This window comes from Phalacrocorax aristotelis, chromosome 18, assembly GCF_949628215.1.
Source record: "Phalacrocorax aristotelis chromosome 18, bGulAri2.1, whole genome shotgun sequence".
Classification (NCBI taxonomy): domain Eukaryota; kingdom Metazoa; phylum Chordata; class Aves; order Suliformes; family Phalacrocoracidae; genus Phalacrocorax; species Phalacrocorax aristotelis.
The window spans coordinates 9724901-9746662 of record NC_134293.1 but is presented as its reverse complement, the minus strand read 5'-3'; the positions used below and the strand labels follow the sequence as shown (position 1 = coordinate 9746662).

The following is a 21762-nucleotide window of genomic DNA, read 5'->3' as shown; positions in this document are numbered from 1 at the left end:
TGCTCAGGATGAGAGCCCACCCCTGACAAACCACGATAGCCCTATTCTGCCACCACAGCCCTCACATGCCTTCAGGCCCAGATGTGGCCCACTTGCTTCTCTTGACTCTTATTTCTAAAAGTGCCGCTGTACTGGCTTTCAAGAGCACAAAGACACCTTCATCATGGAGATGCAGTGCAGAAAAAGCACTATCAATGGAAGGTAAAAGCATCCAGATACTTTGAGGCACAGAAGCTTCAGAAAATTGCACAAGGCAGCAGTGGAGGGCTACTCCTAGGAAGGGTTACTAACAGTGATAACAAACAAGCAGAATGACCCAGGAGTCATACATTTGCATGCTGAGAAGGATGCAGGGCCTCCATGGACTGCAGCTTGTTCTCTAAGACAAGCACTTTTTCCTGCAATCTGTGGATCTCCTGTTTGCTCTGGGCTTCTGTTTTCTGCAGCGTCTCATAGTCCAACATCTTCTTCTCAGCCAAAGATATCTGCTCTTTTAAGAAAGCTATTGCTTGTGCCTGATCTTTATATTCACTGTGAAGTTTCTCCAGTTCATGCACCCTCAGCTCAGCATCTCGACACTTGTCCTTCACATCTTGGAGCTCAAGAAGGTGCTGATTGCTTTTGGTTTCCAGTTGCATTTTCCAGTTGCTGTTGCTTTTTTCTGCTTCATCCACAGCCTCCTGCAACTTCAGTTTGAGGCTCTCTTTTTCCTTTATATGAACAGCTGTCTCAATGTCATGCTTTGCTTTCAGGTTCTCCAACTCAAGCTGGTGCTCCATCTTTATACTCTCCACCACTGCCTTCAGTTCCACAATCTCCTTGTGCTGGGTGTCGGGGCCTGTGCTCAATGTGGCTTTGAGGTCCTCCAGAGACTTCTGGTGGTCAGAAGCTAACGTGTCCAACTTGGACTTCCAGTTGTCCATAAGCCCCATGTTCTCATTAGTGGCTTGCTGAACTTTATGCTTTAGGTCAACGATTTCCTGAGAATACTTCTCATTGACAGCTTTCAGCTTCTCCAGCTCCTGCTGGTACTTCTTTAATGTCTTCTCGTACTTCTCCTTTAGCTGGCTGCTCTCCTTCTGATGCTCCTTGTTGGCAGACAGCAATTGATCTCGTAGACGAAGAGCCTCTGACTGCAAGCCAAGGTTATGCTCAGGCATCTCTGCTTGGTGAGAGCTCCTGAGGCACTGCCGAAGCTCATCCACCTCGCTGCGTCTGAGGCTCAGCTCCTCCTCCAGCTGCAGGATTCTGGACTTCTCCGCTACTGTGGTTAACTGCAACACAATAGAGAAGACAAAAATCAGTCCTCACCTCTCATCGCTGCATCCTTCCTTTTAGTAAGTGTGCTCCAGTGGAAGTAAATCCAAAGTACATTAGTCAAAGTTCAAATAAACAGGAAAAGAACACCCAGCACCCTCCGGTCTGAGTACAGTTTTGCACCAGGGTAACTACCACCAATAACTAACAGTTACGTCTATGTGCCAATTGCAATTTGTTTTTTTCTAATATGAACCTCTCATTTACCACAGAGAAACACACATCTTTGAGGTAACCCTTGGAATTCGCTAGAGAGCAACCGTGGTTTATGAAAAATAATGTCCTGAAAGGGCATTATATTTCCAGACTAGGCATCTTGCCAGAGGATGCACAGAGGAAATGTAACTGTACATGCAGGAAGATCACAAGCATTGAAACCGGCAGTAAGCATATCAAGTTTCCTTTACTGCTCAGCAATCCTCAGCCTACAAACCTCTCTTCTGCATCTTAATTTGTTTACCCTGGTGTAAAAAGGAAAAGGGATTTTTACAGAAGTACTTGTTAGAGTTCATTAGCAAAGTAAAAATAACGTAGAAGGCTAGAGGATGCAAGACAATAAATCTGGCCATGGTTAACATTGAGCATAAGGGCTATGGATCAATGTCTTACTATCTGAATGCAACCTAACAGGGCAGAACCACCTGCTAGTCACAGGGAGTTCAGGGGGCTGCAGCTACGGGTGGATGAAGAGATTTGACTATATGAAATATTAGAAAAAGGCAGAAGAAACAAGGAAACCAAGCGGATCTTCCAGTGCCAAAACACAAGCAATCAATTCAATTTCATTTCAATTGCCATTTTCCCCACTAACCATCAGCCCAGGAGGCTGGGTATTTTTTAGTTTACACGGGGACAGGGACATTCAAACCATTTAGCCCTTTTGGACAACCTCACATTTGTGTTTTCAACAGCTCTAACAAATCCATTGGTGAGGAGCAAGCTCACTGTAGGCAAGTTCGCTGCTTCCACACCACACCAGCACGAAAAAGCCCTTTCCACATCTGGCTGCTTTTAGGATCAGGTGTGTTGTTCATCTGGGCAGCCTGTCCTGTTGCAGGCGTGGCCAAGGATCAGAGACTGTCCACCTGCACTCACCAGTATCTTCCATTTCAGGTGGCAGCTCCCACAGCTGGAGAGAGGACAAAGGGAATGCTGATCGCAATGTTATTTTCTGTTACAGCCTGGGGGAGCCTCGAGGCAGAATGAATTGTGCAGAGTGCAGATATTATTTGGGCATGTTAATTGAAAGATGAATTGTGAAGAGCTCATGTGTCAAATGGTGGCATGGGGCAGAGAAGCAAACTCAATCTGAGAAACGAGTCCCCACACAAGAAAGCAAAGCTAGAAATTATATCGTACTACCAGTTCCAGGAGAGAGAGCAATGAAAAAAAACCAAACAAAAAAATCAGGGAAGCCTAAATTCAAGCCAAAACCAATCAACCCACAAACCAAACAAAAAAAGAATAAAAAAAGAAGAAACCCAAAGCATGGCATCATGAGCATCAACGCAGGGGGCAAGCACGCTGTTCTGCAGGCAGGGCAAGTGGGGGTCGATTACCCTGGTGTCCTCTAATTCTCTGAGGAGTTTTTCAGCCTGTGCCTTCTCAAACAGCAGGCTCTGCTCGAGCTCCCGTATTCGGGCATGCTCCAACTGCGTCTGAGTCTGGTCACACATAAGGAAAAAAGAACAGTGGAGATGGGAAAAGGGGAAAGGGGGAGAGAGAGAAAGAGAGGGAAAGAGAAGGCTGCAACATCATCTTCAGTGTACAAGACAAGGAAAGGCAGTTCACAACAGGGGGAGAATAAAGATCCAAACAAGCAGGAAAAAACCCAACCAAACAGAAAACGGTCACTACAGGTTTTTGCATGGTACTCGTAGTGGCTATTCACGAGAAAATGGAATCTGTGATGGGAAAACAACCCTCTGCATTAGAAAGCTGCTTCCATGTTTTCCTGCGTCAAGACTATACTGAAGACACTTCCTGAAAGCAAAGCTCCCGCCGCTGCAGACCACCAGTACAAGACCCTTGCATCACATAAGAGAATGCAAAGACCTTGCAATGATTCTCTGCATCTCTCCTCAAGAAGAATCACAAGGCAGTCTGAAAAGAGTTGGAAGTTTCCATCCTCTTTTTGCTCTGGAGACAGCTTGAACCCTACACTAGGTGGGGGAAAAAGCCAGCAGTTCATACGGTACACGGCATATTGCTAAAACCAAAACCACACTGCACTGAAAGCAAATCAAAGCCATTTAGATACCAAACTTACATAAACCAGTGCTTTAGCTCTGAACAGGGCTGCTATGAATTTCAAAGTGATCTTTGCACACTAAGGCTTTAACAGCCTTGTACACAAAACTATTTTTGGGTTTTTACTTCGATTTTTTTGTGTGTTTTTCTTTTTTGTTTGTTTGTTGTTTTTTTTTTTTTAAACAGGTGAGTAAACTAAGCACAAGAAGTTTATGTAACCTGCCAAATCCAGGAGCATTGACTCCGGGCATTGCTTCAGTTCCCTTCACTTTTAAAGCAGAAGTACCATATAACTGCACTTGGTGGCAAACCTCATGACTCTGCAATGGCCACTGTAATATCATGTAAAATTTCCCATAAATAAAAGAGAGGAGAGGAGACATTGGAAAATGCATGCAGACTCTGGCCTTCACAATTTTTTAGCTTACAAAACCAACATTTTTCCTTGTATTAAACTGGACCTACTAAAACCCAAACCTGACCAGAACCATTTTTTTTAACCCCCATTTTCTGCCCTTTGTTTTCCATAAAATTACTTGCTTCCCCCTCTTTCTATTGGAAACAGTTTTAGGGGTTTTCTGCCCTTTCCTACAATAAAGCAAGTTTTGGTTAGTTTTGTACAAATGACGGCAACTGAAGTTTGTGAAAATCCATGTTTTCTCTTATGGCTTGTAATGTATCATTATACATGTATTCATAGATGGTCAAGATATGAAGTGCCAGATATATTCAGACTAGTCCATATTTTATGTGGTCTATCTGACCCCTGAAAGAGGGAAAAAAGATGTGGTCTCAAAACCCCAAACATTATCAAAACCCACAAATGATATCACTGAAGTGTAAAAGTTGGCTGAATGCATCCTCATAAAAGAAACTTAATTTTGTACTGAGTGGCTTCCCCAGCTCTCTGCAAAGCTCAAAGATCTACATCTCAGGATGGAGCTCCAGGCTTGATTTTATTTACAGGGAAAATTATTCCATTGATACTAATGATTTTTCCTTAATTTACACTAGCTCAAAATCCCCAAGTGGAATTTCAGCAACACAAACTTTTGAAATTACCTTAACTGGTGGCAGCACGTCAGATATTGGCTACCTGAAGATGCTGACCTATTACAAAACTAATCTCTGAATCTCCCACAGAAAACCTCTCAAGACTCCTGAGGTTGACACTCAAGGTCCCAGCCAAGCTTGTTCAGTATCTACCAATCCTGCTATTTTCAAAGTCTGGAAAAACACATGAAAGTAGAGGAGAAAAATAATCAGGGAAGAAAGTTAGATCAACTGTTTACAGTCCTTAAATATAGCTTCACTTAAGATTCACATCAAGTCCTGTGTTGTTTCTTATTTTTTGCAAATTGTTTTGCCTAGCCGGTATGACTCAAAGTTCTCAAATCCCAAGTTTTCCCGCACTTTGAGGAAGTTCAGATCTGAATTTTAGACTTACTTCTTGCTATTAGCCTTAAATTACTATTCACAGGTTACAAACTGACTTCCCACTGGTGTTCAAGGTATGAGGTAGGTTCCAGATCAGCATGAGGCAGTTCCTTGAAGAGGCTAATATTTCCTATAACAACACAGTCTTCCACCATAAAAAGCCCTTCTTAAAAGGTTTTGTTTTCCTGCAATTGCTTTTCACCTTCCAAAGCACTATAGCATCAGGATCCTGCCAAGCACGATCAAAAACGGGTTGAATTCACAACTACATTTCAAGGCTAAATCCACAGCTCCTCCTTCTTTATCAGAGGTCCAAAAACTGGACTCATATCTCCAAGCTGCAGACACATTGATTTCTTTGGTCAAAGAGCTTCTAGGAATGCTGCCTGCCACACTCAACACCCAGTTTTTGTTCAAAAACTAGATGATATTATGAGAAATACTGCGGGATTTAGCCTAGCCTTCAGCAGAAACCCTAGATCTAGGGACCACAGAGGAGATGATGTTTTCTTAGCGTCATGCCTGTTACTGGCTGTTAAGCACAAGATAAACATTCTCCTCTGAATTCTCAGAAGAGGGCTGCTGGTGTAAGAGGGCTACAAGACCAGAGAAGGGGAGACAACTGTCACTGGGTTTTGCTTTTGGTATTTGGCTGTCTAGTTGAGCTCTACCTAGGAATGCAAAGGGCTGTGCTAGCAGCCGCTGGTTGACTTCGTTGTAGTTTTACATGAAGAATATCAGGGTCAATCGTTTCCCAGCAAACTTACTGCAACATGAAGGAGCACTTATCCCCCTATTTCCAATCAGGGATTTTTTCTTTAAGTCAATTACTTGCTTCTGGAAATCCTGTCTGCACAGCAAAGCAGGAAGGTGAGAATTAACTCCAGGGGGTCAATCATTCAGCCTGAGCATCCAAATTAGAGAGGACAGGACGTAAAAACTGACTACAGCAAAGCCCTCTGACAGTGTCTGTGCTGTCACTGTGTTGGACCCACGGGGGAACATCCCAGTTCTCTGGATTGCAGGAAACCAAGCTGCTCTGTGAGTCTTCCATAAGAAGTTATATTTGTTCTTCTGTAGAGGACATGAAGGTGGGGACAGGACACTGGCAGCCTGCAAGAAGCTTGGCCACATCCTTATTGCAAAGCAACTCCTTCCCAGCCCAAATGAAAATCAGATCTATCCTCAGTTTGGGACATGCGGTTATAGCAGCATTTGTGTCACAGCAGCTCACCATCCTGCTAAAACACAGTGGCTTTTTTTTTTAAAAAAAATATATCTAAATATACCTGCTAGCTAACCCTGGTCCCGTTGCCATTACTCCACAGCCAGGCTTAAACACTTAAAGCTTACATAGGGACAAGTCACTGCTCTCAAAGGGAGTGCTGGATCAATCACACTTCTCTAAAGCGCTGGGGGAAACCTATCATCCAAGCTCAGGAATCAACAGAGACCCAATTTTGCACCCACACGCTAGGTGGAATATGCACTTGCTGTCCTTTAGCAAAGGTCTGCTAACAGCGCATTGCTGACTGACACCCTGTCAAACACATGACGCTGCTTCAGTTTCTGGATAAAGGGGAGAGGTTTACGCCAAGAGCATCAAAGCCATAGCAATGCACTCCATTGCCTAGCTTTCCCATGTTCCTGTTCTTTTATCAATACGACCAACAGTGAAGCACAGGAGCAGGTCCCTTGACATTTCTGGCTGTTACTAACGTAGCCCTCTAGCTGAAGGTCAGGGAAAGTCCTGATTTACACATGTAGAGCAGAGCCTTGCTTTCACAGAAATATTTGCTTTTCCTTTCCCCCCACACCCCCACAAAGGGCCTCCCACTCAAGGGCAAGCCCCCAACACCACTTCCAGTTTACACAATATTCACTGCAACAGCCCTTCCAAATGAAAGGGTATCCTAGTGTCAAACCCCACTCCCGTGGGCAGAGGACTCCACACAGAGCTACTGCAGGTCAAAAAATACGTGGCATTTCAGCTGGAATAGAACAGCATCTGACCAGGACACTGTGCGTGTCAGTGAGCTGCTACTAACAGGACACTGCAGGGACAGTGACTGAGCAGTCAAGTAATTTCTACAGTGAAAAAACATGTTGTAATGCATTCAGATACAGTCAGATTTTAACATGGGTTGGCAACTCATGTCAACATTTAAAGCCAGGCTGGCTGCACATGATTAATTCCAGGCAGCTCCTAGCGTTATTAGTCATGGGGCAACATACCAAAGAACAATATTCACAGTTTATACCATGGCGTTCACAGCAGGTCCAAAGCCATCAGTAAACATAATGTATTGTTCAGGAGTTGAGCAAAAGGTGGCAGAAATTATTCAGGTGAGGCCCCACATGCATTTTCAGGTTTTAAACCTACAGTTTGGTAAGGGTGTTAGGAATTACCTCCAGATCCCCCTTTGTGATGGATTCTTCCTCCACACGGAACTGCAAGTCCTCCACTTTCCTGGGGAGGGGAAAAGACACAAGTAGCAATCAGTAACATCCAGAATAGCTTCCCATTTCTCAGCAGCCATTGCACGTGGGCCTCCCCTGCACAACCAAAGTCTAAGAGGAGAGGTGTACAGGCAAACTTTGTATACAAACAGCTCAGCAAAAGCTATACAGCAAGACACACGGAGCAAGACATTTAATAAGCAAGGCTTCCACACAGCAAACATTTGCCTTCTTGCAAGGTGCACGCTCACAGACATGCTGTTTCTGCTGCACCACCTCTCAGCAAGCACAACTGCTGTTTGCTGACACTGGGATCCTGAAAACATGAAAGCCACAACCAGGTTTCACTTGTTTTCTTAGACCCTGTTATCCTGCCATCAAGCACTGGACAATTCCTATGCCAAATGCACAGGGTCCTTACAAAATATTTCAGGGGAATCAGAGCCACTGCCTTCTTGGCAGAGGGTGGGCCATGCTTAATGTTTCCACAATGTGGAAATGGTGAGCTGCCAGAGATTGTACAGGCCAGTCACACATAAATGCACATAAAAATCAGATGAGCAAATGCAGAAGTGCATAGGACTCTTTTGCAAAGTCTGAAGAGAAAAATCCAGTAACAATACAAAAGAATTCAACCTTCTGCTAAATTCAGTCCTCTTTGTTCTCTTTACCGATTTAAAAAAAGGCAATAATGAGGATGTTGAGCTGGTAGCCAGATGTAAGGACTCTGATTCCGCTACAGACAAAAATAGCTGTGAGTATACATATCTAACTTCATAAACAAGCTTCCTTGTCTAAATCGCCTCTAATTAGAAGAGTAATCTGTTAATATTTAGGAAAGAACTCAGCTGTCTTGTGTTAAAGGGCCTCCTGGAGCTGGGAAAGTGAGCTGCCTCCTAGGAGAACGGGGAGACTTGTGCACGAAAGAACAATTGGTCCTCAGGAGGGGCATCATTCAATTGAAATCAATGCTGGTTTCAATTACTTAATACACAGAAATGTCTTTCTATTCCCACTGAAGAGCTTAATTATATATATGGAGCAACTGGACTCCAAGAACGACAAACAGATTTTTCCTCGCTTTCCAGAGGAAATGTATGCATCATCATATATACATGGATGGTACCTCTGGGATGTGGGGAGGTGATGAATCGCACTACAGTAAGGCTGTACTCCAATTTGACTTCCCTTCCTCAGAAGGAATGTCCTTAAGGTCATCACACCACAAGTAGAGGGGAGAGAAATGGTCTTTAGCAAAGCCAGGTTGTACAGAAAGGTCAGGGCCCTGGGATGGCCCAACCTGCATGTTCTGTTTATTATCCAATATTGTTTTTATACCTTATCCTTAGCCAAGAATATCTGAAGGCAAGGCTCTGTCACACATAGCAACAGGGCTGAGTTGGGTCAGGGTATCAAATCCCAGAGCTACTGATACTACTGAAGCCCTTTGTTCCTTCAGGCTAATAATGCTGCTTCTCCCTGCTTTGTGTTGGGAACCAAACAACAGGGAAGATGGCTGGAAACCTTCAATAACTTCACTGCCAAGCAGGAGACTGAGACTATTTGGCCTTCTACAGGCAGTGGCAGATCAACTGTTGTCCACCATCGTACTGTTAGTGCAACACGTGCCAGGGTCAAATACTCTTGGACATGCAAGCAGCCTGTCAAATATTTATCAGGGTCAGCACAGAAGTGCCAGCACTTAGAGTCCTAATCAGGAATGGAAACTGATGGTCTCTTTTTTTCTTAACTGCTACATGTGTTTAGCAGGAAAGTGCATCCAACCATGAAACTCCTTTTCATGGCAAAACAGAGCTGCCCCTATCCCGAGTATGAGCTATCCTGGCTGGCTGTTTGTGCTCTGCCTTTCAGTTGCATTGCAATAAAGGGGCAGGTTCACCTGGGCATAGCCAAAAAACTGGAGATTGATTATGTCACAGAAATCAGCTCACTGCAACCCCACCAGATGATATAGCATTGAGTCTCCTCTGAAAGCCGTAAGACATAGGAATGTACAGGACTAACTGGAAATGACTGTTCAGTTGTGATTAGCAGCAGCACATGGGGGCAGTCACTGTACTGGATACCCAACCCTAGACAAGAGTCACATTAGCTGTGCAACTGCAGCAAAATTGTTCTAAACTTCCCGTTACCTCAAGCAGCACACCCCTCCCCTACATGGGGCAGACAATGGCCAGGAGAGGGGAACCCAGCCCATCTGAAGCACTGGAAGACATCGAAAGATGGCTTTCCCAGTCACTTTCTTCTCCTTACATCCCATGAACAACATTGTTGGGTAAGAGCCTCTTCTCCCCCATCACTTCACCTCCCCCACACCTATCCACTCCTGCTTCACCTCTTCTCCTCTTCCAGCTGGTTCAACAGTTCAATCTTCTCCTTCTGCATCCCATCCACCAGGGCTCGTGCTCGCTGGAGGTTTCCTTCTGCCTCTGTGACGTACTGCAGAGAGAGAAAAAAAAGAAAAAGAGCCCAAGCCACAGAGGTTAACTATGTCTGAAGTATGGAGTTGTTTAAAAAAAAGGATCAGAACAAGGGAACAGAAGGTTTTGATGATCTATTTCAGAGGCTGCTATAGTAAGAAGGCAGATTTTCCTAAAAGGCCAGGATGTAGGTATCAGAAAGAAAAAACCTGTTCAATCTCCAGCAGCTTATAAATTTGATCCATGTTTCAGTGCCTCTCTGACTTGAACTCTCTGGAGAATCCTAAGACTTAGGCACCTGAAGCCTGAACAGTTTTGAAAATCTGGTCTGAGGTTACCAGATGCAATTCAGCCCTGGTCATGAAGCAAGGAGTCATCGCAGACTTGCGTTAACCCATTTGTTATGGGTAATCACTGGAAAATATTATACATAAGGAAGATGTCAGCTTGCAGTTGACTTGCCAATTTCTCCTGCATTTCTGACAGGCAGGTGTGGCCCACCACATGAAGATACCCGGTGCGGTCAATGCTCCCTAGCAGCTGATTGGAGTTTATAAATGCAAGCAAGGAATTAAGGGCAATAGCAGTCGTTGCACAAACACAACCCCTTTCTTTTAGGATTCAAGTCCATAAAATATCGTTTGTACAAACGATTGTGCAAAAAACTATATATGATCAGTCTTTTTTTTTTTTTAACAGATCTCTTTATTAATGTGATAAAAACATCATCCCCTCTGGCAGGAAGTCAGTGAGCTGATGTTCTCAGCAGAGTCCGATAGTATCAAAAAACCACTGCAATGCAGTCACAGCCAAGGCCAGCTTCGGTGGCTAAGGGGAACAAGTTTGCCCTCCACTTGCATGTCAGCATTTGAATGCATTGATCCACCAGACACAAACTATCTACTGTCCTTTTTCTGGCACAGCTTTTTTTTTTCTGCTCCTGGCTTGGGGCAGAGAGAGCACATGTTCCACTGGCAGGAGTGGAGAAGGAACCTCAGCTTAACCACCGTGCAGTAAGCTGTCTCCACTTGAAAGGCAGAAATTCAGAGCCCAGGTTTCACATCAGAAAGCTACACACGGGTAACGTTATGATCTGAAACTTTCAGAAGATGCCAGATATTTGCGTGCTAGCGATAAAGCCACGTCACCGCCTACCTGCTCGTGCTGGGCCTTCATGATGGCAATCTCTTTCTCTACCTCACAGATGTGGCTGGTGGCTTTGGCAACCTCAGCCCGCTCCAGGTCACGCTCTGCCAGTAGTTGTTCGATGTGCTGCTGCTTCTCCTTCAGTGCCTCTTGGAGAGCTGTGGTGCCAGAGATTTTTCGGGCATATCGAGAAGAAGTCTCTGTCAGCTGTGGAAGAGAGTTCAAAAGAGACAGGGGTAAAGCTGTGTCCTTCCCACTCTGGAATAGCTTGAAGTCCCCTGTTAAATCTGGAATGCAGCTCACCTACTGATTATTTATTAAGCTGCACAGAGCTGCAGTTCCAGCTCTGGACCCTCCGGGCCCTACAGGCAGGGTTAACAAGTCTGCAAAACATCTGGATGCTGCTTACAAGCTCAATAGCTCTGCTACGCTGCAATGAAAGGACCATTTCCCAAAGGACAGGATGTGGGGTGGGAATTGGGTCAGGAAAGATTATAATGTAGTTTATCATTTGCCTTCTTAAATATATTGTATTGGTGACCTGCCCTGGTGCTGTCCCAAACAGTGAGCTCAGCTGGGAGGACTGATCTCAACCGGAGACTTGTACGGGCTAGTTGGATCCACTCCCAATAACGGGTACTGCACCCTCATCCCCAGCCAAGATGACTGCAGGTACTATGCAGCACACACTATGGCAGAGTTCAAGCTTTTAATAATATTGCTGCCTGCTCTGGTATCTGCCTTCTTGAGTACCTGCCAAATCACAAGGCATGTGATGCACGGCAGTGTACCCCTCTACAGTAAAACACAATCATTGCAGGAGCTTTCACAAAGCTGTTCAACACAGCAGCACACTGCTACACAACCATGAGGGACAAGAAGCACGGCATTTTTTGCCGGGATCCTGTACAAAACCTGCTTTTGACAGCGGAGCTGAGATTCATCCCACTGCAAAGAGCCCAAAGTGCTATCTAATGGTCACAATTGCTCAACATCTGTTACGCCTCTCACGTCCACGGAGGGAGTCCTATTTGTAAGGTGGGTAACAATATCACACTCTCCACTCCCCTCGTCTCATTGATGGCAAAAGGAGCAGCTGCCCCAGTGCAGCAACTGACACAAACTCCAAACCTCTGGCTTTGTAGAGCCAGGTCACAGAGGAAGCGAATCGAGGCTGCACAATCTCTGAAAAGAGCCACTTACCAGCCCACTGCGGCTGGGCCTGCCCCCAACAGACGATGCCACCGAGCTGACGGAGCTGATGGAGGAGCTGCTGGGGCTGTGGGTTAAGGCAGACACTCCCATGGCCATTCGTTTGCTCTTCTTTGCCTTGGCGGGGCTGGTTGAGGGGAACCCAATCCGGATCACCTTGTGGATGGGAGCAAAGAGGCCAAACTTGGGAGGGCACTGAAAATACCTGTAATACAGGAGATGCACCAAGTCAGAAGTGGGAGAGCATCCACCTCGCCCAAGCCTCACAGCATGGCATTGCTAAGCAATGTGCAACCCCGAACCTCAGCTCATCTCTCAGTGCTTTGCTGTGACGTTGCTTCCTGCGTGCAAGCAGCTGGATTATTCTCCTTTCCTGCCACTTAAGAGTAGTGGCAATCTCCATGTTTTCACCTGTGGTGCTTAAGCAGGGAAGCCCGAGATAATTGCCATGCACTAGTTGCTGCACACTTTGATAAGATGCCAGGAAAGACCCGTGTGGTAGCCTGGATAGTACAAAGGTCCCAGTACATAAACACAGCAGGAGCACACACACTCCTTCCTTACCACAACAAGCAAGCCTTCCCAAAACTTGCGTGTCTTCTCTTCCCTGCTTTGCAAGAAAGTCACATAGTAAAGTGCGTCGAATAAAAAGATCTGAATCACACAGCTCTGCATAAATGTTGTTTCCGAAACAGAAGGGGAAAATGGCAGCTCCTAACTCTGACGCTAAAAATACCATTACAGCAAACTCCAGTGTGTGCCATCTCCTCTGGGTGGCAGAGAAAGAGAAACTGGTTCCCATGCAAACAAACTTAGAAAGAAGCAATCATAAAAAAGAGAAGATCAGATAATTACAGTGCACGCTGTCTTCCACAATTGCAGTGAGCCTGATGATTATGCGTCTCTGGAGCCCTCTTTCAGAATACTAATGAGCCAAAACCCACAGCATCAGACCCTGGAAACCCCTTCAGAGCTTAGGCTAACTGGCTTAAGCCAGGGTTTATCTGTTGCCAGCCAGCTGCGCTGCAGCAAGTAAAACCAGATCATCTCCAGGCATCACATCCACTTGTTTCGAGGGAGTAGTCACCATAGAAAACTGTCTCCATTAAGAGTTCTTTCCCAAAGGCTTCATAGCAAGGCTAGGGAAACATGCTGGGCTATATAATAGCCTACCTCATGTTAACATAAAAAACAGGTCCTAATGAATAAATGACACAAATCCAACTTTGCTAGCACAAACCCTCTCTCCCCAGATGTGAGCAGCTGCTTCCCCCATTCCCTTTTATTTTTAAGTGCTTGGAGCCACGCAGCTGTATCACGGGCAGAATTCTGTGTGCTTGGGAGGCCAGAGAAAAGCCTGATCTTCAGCCAGATGAGAAAGTGATTAATTTTGAAACATCTGCTCAAGCCCAATTTTTTCCTATAACAATCTTTAAAAAAAACCAACCAAAGAACAAAAACACAAAACAAAACCAAAAAACACCCCATCCCACAAAAACAAACAAAACACCGAACAACCTCCCCCTCGGGGAGGGTGGGGTGGTGGGGGAACAAACAAAAAAAAGACCACCACCAAACTCCACAACCCTCTGCAACCCAAAATCACTTAGCCCCCTCTGCTTGTTGCCAATACAGGCTCTTGGGTTTGGAAAACCAGCCACACTGCAGGCTGACCTTGCTGCGGAACAGAGACCCAAGGAAGAAAATCAGTCTGGCCTCTTGCAAACCACCCAAAACCCAGCTCAGCATCATATTCTCAAATTGAACTAAGTAAGCACAGGTGGACCAGCAGCACGGCACATCTCCTTCCACCGGTCGAAGCACAGACTGGTACTTGTGGCTGTACAACAACGCCAAAGACTAAGTCACTCTAAAGCCCTTAGCAAGTCCAAACTTGCATCACTCTATGTCTGTTCATTTTCTTTTAGTTCAGACTGGAAGTGGTTGCAATTAACTTTTGTAGTTCAGAAGCAGGAACTGGGTCCAGAACACTTAGCAGAAAAAAAAAAATCTGCTTGAAAACCAAGAGCTGCTCTCACTGAGCGCTAAGGAGTTCTATACTCACATTACAGAAGATAAACAGGGAAGAGAAGTGCATTGTGATGGCAATGCAAACTGCAGGTGGGAAACAGCCCAGGAAATTTTGAAAAAGATAAAAAAAATCTTCAATGTCTAAGGCCTGTAGCTGACATGTTTCAATCTATGTGAAAGCAAAGGCATGAGCAGTTTAGTGGGCAAAGACAGGCAGAGAAGGAAGAACACTAAAATAAGCAAGTAAAAGTTAATATACTAGGGGTGAGTAAGTGGAACTTGCTTGGCTTTGTGGATAAGAAACCAAAAACCCCACACCAGCACCTCTCTAGTCCCCTACACAGACAGGAAAGCAGGTGCAGCAAAGCCCACAGTGTGTCCCAGCAGCATCCCTCTGATGTACGGAGAGGGGCTCACCACAGTGATATCCTTCTCCTCTTGGGCACTGCTACTGAACCACAGCCTGCAGGCAGCAGAGAAACAGAAGCTGCTCAGGAAACCCTGGCCCATCATCCTTCCCTTGATGCACACCCAGACCTGGATGCCCTTCCTGAACCTGCAGAAGAATCAGAGTGCCCCTCCTCAAGTTTCAGGTGATTCACCACTGACTCAACTGGAGAACCCACAGCAGCAAAGATGGTGCCAGAGTCCTTTGCTTGCTCATTTGCCCACGTGTCTGCTCTCCTGCTTCCACCAGCCTCCACTGTCTCGAGTCACTTCTTTGGACTGGCCTCTCCTGCTGCAGCAGACAGCTACTGCAGCAGCGAGCGCTGGTCTCGGGCAGCCAGGCCAAGGATGCTCACTAGATGGCATCAACCACCAAAACAGACTCCTAAGCCCTGGGCTGTCTCTGCCCAGACTGATTCTGGCAGGACAAGCTCAGGGTGGTATCAGGAACCCCATATGGCAGTGGTAGACACGGGGAAGACTGTGTGAGGGGTGCCTCCATGCACCAAGGGAGTCAGTTTTACTATACTGGCTTCTCCTCCAAAACCCGGCTGTTGAAATCGGCACATGCTATAAGAAAATCAAAAGGTTGGGTGAAGGATCAAAGGACAAACAGGGACAATGCTGCAAACCTGCAGCCAGATCCTTGGTGGACAGGGAGCCTGTCAGCTGGAGAGTCTGTGTGTACCACTGCTGTATTGGCTACTATCCATCATTGCTAGAATATCTGCAAAATCAGCCAGGATGCAAGGGGCAGGGATGCCTTACAGACTTCCCTCAGTCTTCCCTGTTTAATCCAAACCTCTTAATTCACTCCTGCTCCCCGTTCCCTGCTATGGAGCTCAATTTTTCCTGCTCTCGATAAAGTGTGAAACAAAAGAGAAGCCTTGCATCAGGGCACGTACCATAACAACCTCAGCCAAGGCGTAGCAGTTGCAGAAGACAGATGACTTCCAAAAGTTGGATTTTCAAAACACGGCAACAGAGGTGTGAGGACAAGAGGCAGGGAGAGCACCTTTACGCTCACATCTGCCTTCCACATCTTCCAGATGCACAGAGACAATAAACAATTTCTGAGCACCCTGAAGATTAAGCTTAGAGATAATTTGTGGTGTTTGATAAAGAAAGCAGGGACCTGGATTTACTCCATGACTCATTCTCTACCATCCCGGTTCTTTTCTTTTGAGAAAAGGCTGGAGCTCAGCTACCTGCTGCCAATCATTTTATGCTTTCTTGTCCTCACAGTGAACAAGGCAGTGTTACTCTATTTTAAATGAAAACACATGGCTGCTGGACAAAACAAGGCTGACCCAACACAAGAAACCTTTATTACAGAACCTGAGATCAAACAAGGGACGAACTCTCAGCTCCTCAGTTTCAAACCTAAATCTCACCTTTAATGCAAGATTACTGTAAGAAGCTCCAAAAGACCAACAGTATTTCCCACTAAAGGAATGTCTGAAGGACAAGGAATCAGTTCCACCTTTCTGTGAAGCAGGGTCAAAGTGCTGCTATATAACTCGGATTTGAACATACCCAAGATCAAGATCTGAGGCCATCCCCCTACCTAACTCCCACGTGAAAAGAAACAGCTTCCCAGCAAGCCTGTGAGATGTCCCTGCCTAGTTTTATAGATAGTAACAAGGGCTTTTTCTGAAGGGGGGGTGGGGGGGGGAAGAGAAGGAAAGAGTAGACGTGCCTATGGAGTCAGAGGTGGCAAGATCACATCAGCAGACAGCTTTCACACTACAGAATTAGTACAAGGACAGACAATGACCACTAATTGTTCTTTCAGATCTCTGGAAATTTGTCCCCAGAAAGAACAGAACAAATAACATTAAGCTGAAGAAAAAGATAGAGTAAAATCTTTATCTTCTATAGTTCTGACAGGGTGAGTTATAGATATAGCACAAGAAAGTTTATGAGGGGAAAGTAGAGCTAATACAATCACAGAATCAATTTCTAGCAAAAACTAAATCCCACCTTAAGTTGTCTTCTCTCCCTACTCCCTCCTGTTTCCTGAAGCCCCTCAGGTTACTTCTTCACAGGCGTTATCATAGAATCATTAAGGTTGGAAAAGATCATCAAGCACAACTGTCAACCCAACACCCCCAGGCCTCCTAAACCATGCCCTGAAGTGCCACGTCTACAGTTTTTGAACACCTGCAGGGTTGGTGACTCCCCCACCTCTCTGGGCAGCCTGTGCCAGTGCCTGGGCACTCTTGCAGTAACACATTTCCCCTAATCTCCAACCTAAACCTCCCCTGACGCAGCTTGAGGCCGTTCCCTCTCGTCCTGTCACTGGTGACCTGGGAGCAGAGACCAGCCGCCCCCTCACTCCAGCCCCTCTCAGGCAGCTGCAGAGAGCGAGAAGGGCTCCCCTCAGCCCCCTCTTCTCCAGGCTAAACCCCCCCAGCCCCCTCAGCCACCCCCCAGCACACTTGTGCTCCAGACCCTGCCCCAGCCCCGCTGCCCTTCTCTGGACACGCTCCAGCCCCTCCAGGGCCTTCTTGTCCCGAGGGGCCCAAACCTGAGCCCAGCATTCGAGGTGGGGCCTCCCCAGTGCCGAGCACAGGGGCCCCATCCCTGCCCGGCTCCTGCTGGCCACCCCAGTGCTGACACAAGCCCGGGGGCTGGTGGCCTCCTTGGCCAGCTGGGCACTGCTGGCTCATGCCCAGCCGGCTGTCAGCCAGCACCCCCAGGGCCTTCTCCGCCGGGCACTTCCCAGCCCCTCTGCCCCAGGCCTGGGGCGCTGCCTGGGGTTGGTGTGACCCAAGGGCAGGACCTGGCACTGGGCCTTGTTAAACCTCACACACCTGGCCTTGGCCCATGGATCCAGCCTGTCCAGGTCCCTCTGCAGAGCCTTCCTACCCTCGGGCAGATCAAACCTCCCACCCAATTTGGTGTCATCTGCAAACGTACTGAGTGTGCACTCGATCCCCTCATCCAGATCATTGATAAAGATATTAAACAAGACTGGCCCCAAAACTGAGCCCTGGGGAACACCACTTGTAACCGGCCGTTCCAGTGATGAGGTTTCTTGATCCCCCTGCAAAGCTATCCCAAAGCCCAGAAAGGTTCAAAACTGGACTTCTCCTGCCAACCCACAACATCCAACCAAACACAACTACCGAGATCCCTGAGTCCTCCCCGCAGGTCCATTTGGCCCCCAGCCACCCCAGGAGGTGCGTAGGACCCTACGTGCCTCAGGGTGGGTTTGAGAGTTCAGAGTACCTTGTACCAGCAACCGCCCCGTCGTTCTTCCCCAGGGGTTCATCCAGCTCCACACCACACCACTCTCCTTTGGCAAAATCCGTCTCTCCCACGTAGCGCACAACTCCTGTCTTTGTCCCACCAACCTGTTGGAGATAAGGTGCCAAGGGTTAGCGATGGCAGCACTGGCACTGCCACAAGGGGACTGAAGCTGGGACAGCTATGGTGGGGGGAGACATCAGTATTTTCTGTTTCAGATCTAATGAAACCAGAACAGATAGTTTTCATATCAAGTTCTCCTAGTACTAAAGATGTGTCTCCAATAATTACAAGCAAACTGACCAACTCCCACTTTTGGATCTGCCTGCCTGCCAGAACAAATATAATGAAAACATATTTCAAGGCATCAACTAATTACACAAAGTTACTTGTGAGGCCACAAAGGAGTTTAAGCCCTCTAAGTGCAGCTTATACCTGCCTTCTGTAACGAACCAAAACCTGCACTAAGGGGTTTTAATCCTGTACTCTTTCAGCTGGCAGTTCTGAGCAAAACTGGGACAGGACATCAAAGCGACAAGCTGAGCCAGGAAGGCACTCATCACTCTTCAGCTTGCCCCCATGGTTTGCTAGGACGTAGTGAACAGCCCTCCCAGCAAACCTCTCAAAATACAGGTGTTTTGTACGGGAAAAAACCCTCTGCTTTTACCTACACATCTCACTGCTAGGCTTCCACTAGCACAGATTTTTTTCTGTCCATGGAGAAATAAGAATAAATCACACCTTTTGCTCCCATATGTACACTTAAAGCTTTCAACGTGCTGAGTAGACTCTAGGAGAGCATAAGACAGGAATGTACGAAGCTGAGTTTTGGTCACTGCTATGTGAGCACATTTCACTGAGCAGCAGCTGCCTCTTCCTTTGCACTAGAAGCTCCTACGTAGATACTTGTGCTGAGAAAAGAAAGATGGAAAAGTAGGAGGGTGGTTCTAAAGGTTCATTCTTCAAGTAAATCAGCATATGATTAAAACTTTTTTAGCCTATCTCTGCCAAAGCCTACGTTCAAGGAAGAAAGCTTAAAAAATAAGACTAAAATTAAATTTGCGGCTTTATCTTGAATGACTTGCAGTTATAGATTTTCTTAATATTAAGTTTTACATAAACAGGTATCAACAGAGTAATATTCTCCTACAGAAGACAGTGAGAGTTGAATGCAGAAATCTCCTGTTTTGTGTGTTCTGGGGTGGGGATGTTACAGATGTACCGATTCTGAATCCCCCAAAATTCTGAAAATTGCTTATCCAAAAGGAGAGTTTTCCCAGCCTAAAAATAACTTCACGTGAATGGAGCAGAGAGCACAGCTCTGAAGTCTGGGTCCTACTGCAAGTCCTGGGAGGCTGCGCTGCAGCACGCAGCTTCAGTTAGTCTTCTGTAACTTCTCTCACTAAGGATTCAAAGTGCTGCTTATGGAAAAACCTTTGCTGATGTTATTCTCTTCGCTATAAGAAGGAGGAAAATCTTTCCCAGCAGGAAAAGTATTACAAGAAAGCTTTCTGGTCCCACACTGCGTCCAGGAGAAAAAAGATGATTCAATTTCAGTATTAGGTTCTTGGCAAGCTACAGATTTGAACAGTTGCAGTAAAATTCTTTAGCTATCATTCACAGTCAAATAGCAGTCCCCTTTTTGATTTATTTGAGTTTATACAGATCAGCCTCTTAATATTAATGCAATGACTTAATGCCATTCTAGTAAATTTCTTTAGCTGCAAGTTGAACTCAATATAGGTGTAATTCATCTTAACGTCATTTATAGGAACTTACCATTGCTGGTAAGCTCTCTCAATTTTATTTTTATTGAGTTTTAATTACAGATATTGAGCCACATTTCCTTTACCAAGCCACATGATCCTGACCCCACAGAGCCTCATGTAAACACCTTAAAAACCTGATGAGCTCCCTCCATCAGCGCGACTCTTACCACGCTGTTCTGGGGCATCTACTGGAAGGCCACACTCCTCCATCCACACAAACAATAGGACCACTCAGTTACGTCCCCACAGGTATTATTTATTTTGAGAAAGCTGTTTCCAAACAGGGGAGAAAACAACTACCCCCACTGACTTAATACACACATTATCTAATTATGCCAACACCAGAACTGTGCAGTAAGAGAGCCTGTCACGTTCCTACCCGAAAGCCGTGCATCAGCGAAGATGCTAAGTGTGGATCAGGTCTAACACTCCCCCAAACGACAATGCGATTCTCTGCTTCCAAAGCAACATATTTTATTTTCTCTTTCAAGCATTAATTATTCTGCCATCTTTTCTATAAAATACACCCTCGCCATACAGCATTATCTTCTCCCCCAAGCCAAAACAGACACATCTGCTCCCCAACGGCCTGCGCTCCCGGATCCCGGCAGGGCTGGCAGTACAGCCAGAAGCCAATATTGGGCTGTCACACTCACATGCCAGCACCCAACCCTCTCGTTGAGCTTCCCATCTTTTGGCAGGCACGCAAAAACTCTTATGGATGGAAAGCCTAGAAAATTCATCCGACTCAGACATGCAGATTTATACAGCCCTGATAATCTGCTAATGCTGCTAAAATAAATAATGCGTTTTGGAAAAAGCCAGCTGGCAGGTCGTATTGGCGCACAAAACAGCCTCATCAAAACAGAAGCTTTTGTTTCTATCAGACCCTTCAATAAATCGGAGGTATCACCTTGGAAGGAGGATAAACAGCAGCTTGTAAAAGCCAGGGAGGTTAGCAATTGCACAGCATAACTCCCGGTAACTCACAGCCCCTCCTTCTGCCCATGCCTAGCTTTGATACCGTGCTCCGTGACCCGGGTGTGAAAGACAGCCGAGCGTGGACGGCTCCTACTGCGCTAACACGGCTGCCACAACCACGCTAGAGACCAGAGGGTTTCCGTCCCACGGGCATCTCAGCCCGCCAGTAGCACCAGTGCCACACTGAGTCACAAGTTTCTTTATGGAAAAACTTGTCTGCATCTCAGCCTGGCGCGTTAATCGGAGCCACAACCACACCTTCAACCTGCCGAGTGTCTGGAGTTAAGCAAAGACAAACTGGACAGGGCAACCCATCTCTTGGCTCAAGCACGAGACAGCACAGAGTAAACAAGGCTGCCAGTGGGCTCAGCTACACCCCAGCAGTTCAGACATGCCACGGCTTGCAGAGTTGAGAATTTTTGTTCAAAAACTAACAAAACTCCCAAAGCTTTTCTGAGCAGCTTTTAGTAGTTACCTTACCAAAACTATGACTGAAATTATTCATTTCCAAGAGAATGAGATTTTACCAAATGTAAAGTATTCTTGAGTTTAGTTATAGTTGAGGGTTTTTTTTGGAAAAAAAATCCCAAACAAACAAAAAGGCCATCAAAAACCACAAAACAAAATAAAAAGCAGCTAAGAATAGCTCTTTCTTAAAGCTCCAAAAAACAGAAACAACACTGATACAGTGATATAGGATTTTTTGGTTTGGAGGGTATTTTGACCAGTATCAACATTCCAAATTTCTCTGCTTCAGGTGAAAACACTTATGACCAACTTTAAAGCAGCTCATGGTGGCCCACCCTCTCCAGCTGGATTCAAGCTGCCTCAGAGACACACACCTCTGACCTCTTGGAAAGTTCCAGCTCGATGCCTTTTTCATGCCTTTGACTAAAGACTATCTTCCTGGCCTGGCCTTTCCTCAACGAAAGATCTCCCAAGAGGCAGTCTTGGGTTTGACCTTCACAACAAAATGAAGGCAGGAATATTTAACAGGTCCGTGTCCTAACTGGTGAGTC

The 21762-nt window shown here is 46.0% G+C and overlaps 1 protein-coding gene across 4 annotated transcripts in view; it reads right to left on the bottom strand.

Annotated features, from left to right (window-relative positions):
- Positions 1–21762, bottom strand: part of CLIP2 (CAP-Gly domain containing linker protein 2) — an 81673-nt gene that overhangs the window by 14541 nt on the left and 45370 nt on the right. For 2 of the 4 annotated variants that reach the window (XM_075113403.1, XM_075113402.1), the window contains 7 exons: positions 17976–18100; positions 12255–12468; positions 11061–11258; positions 9821–9924; positions 7414–7474; positions 2877–2981; positions 330–1274 (listed from right to left, as the gene is read on the bottom strand). In XM_075113403.1, the coding sequence (XP_074969504.1) occupies positions 330–1274; positions 2877–2981; positions 7414–7474; positions 9821–9924; positions 11061–11258; positions 12255–12468; positions 17976–18100 (1752 nt within the window). The remainder of the gene's footprint in view (positions 1–329; positions 1275–2876; positions 2982–7413; positions 7475–9820; positions 9925–11060; positions 11259–12254; positions 12469–17975; positions 18101–21762) is intronic. The other 2 variants (XM_075113405.1, XM_075113404.1) reach the window with 1 other exon arrangement.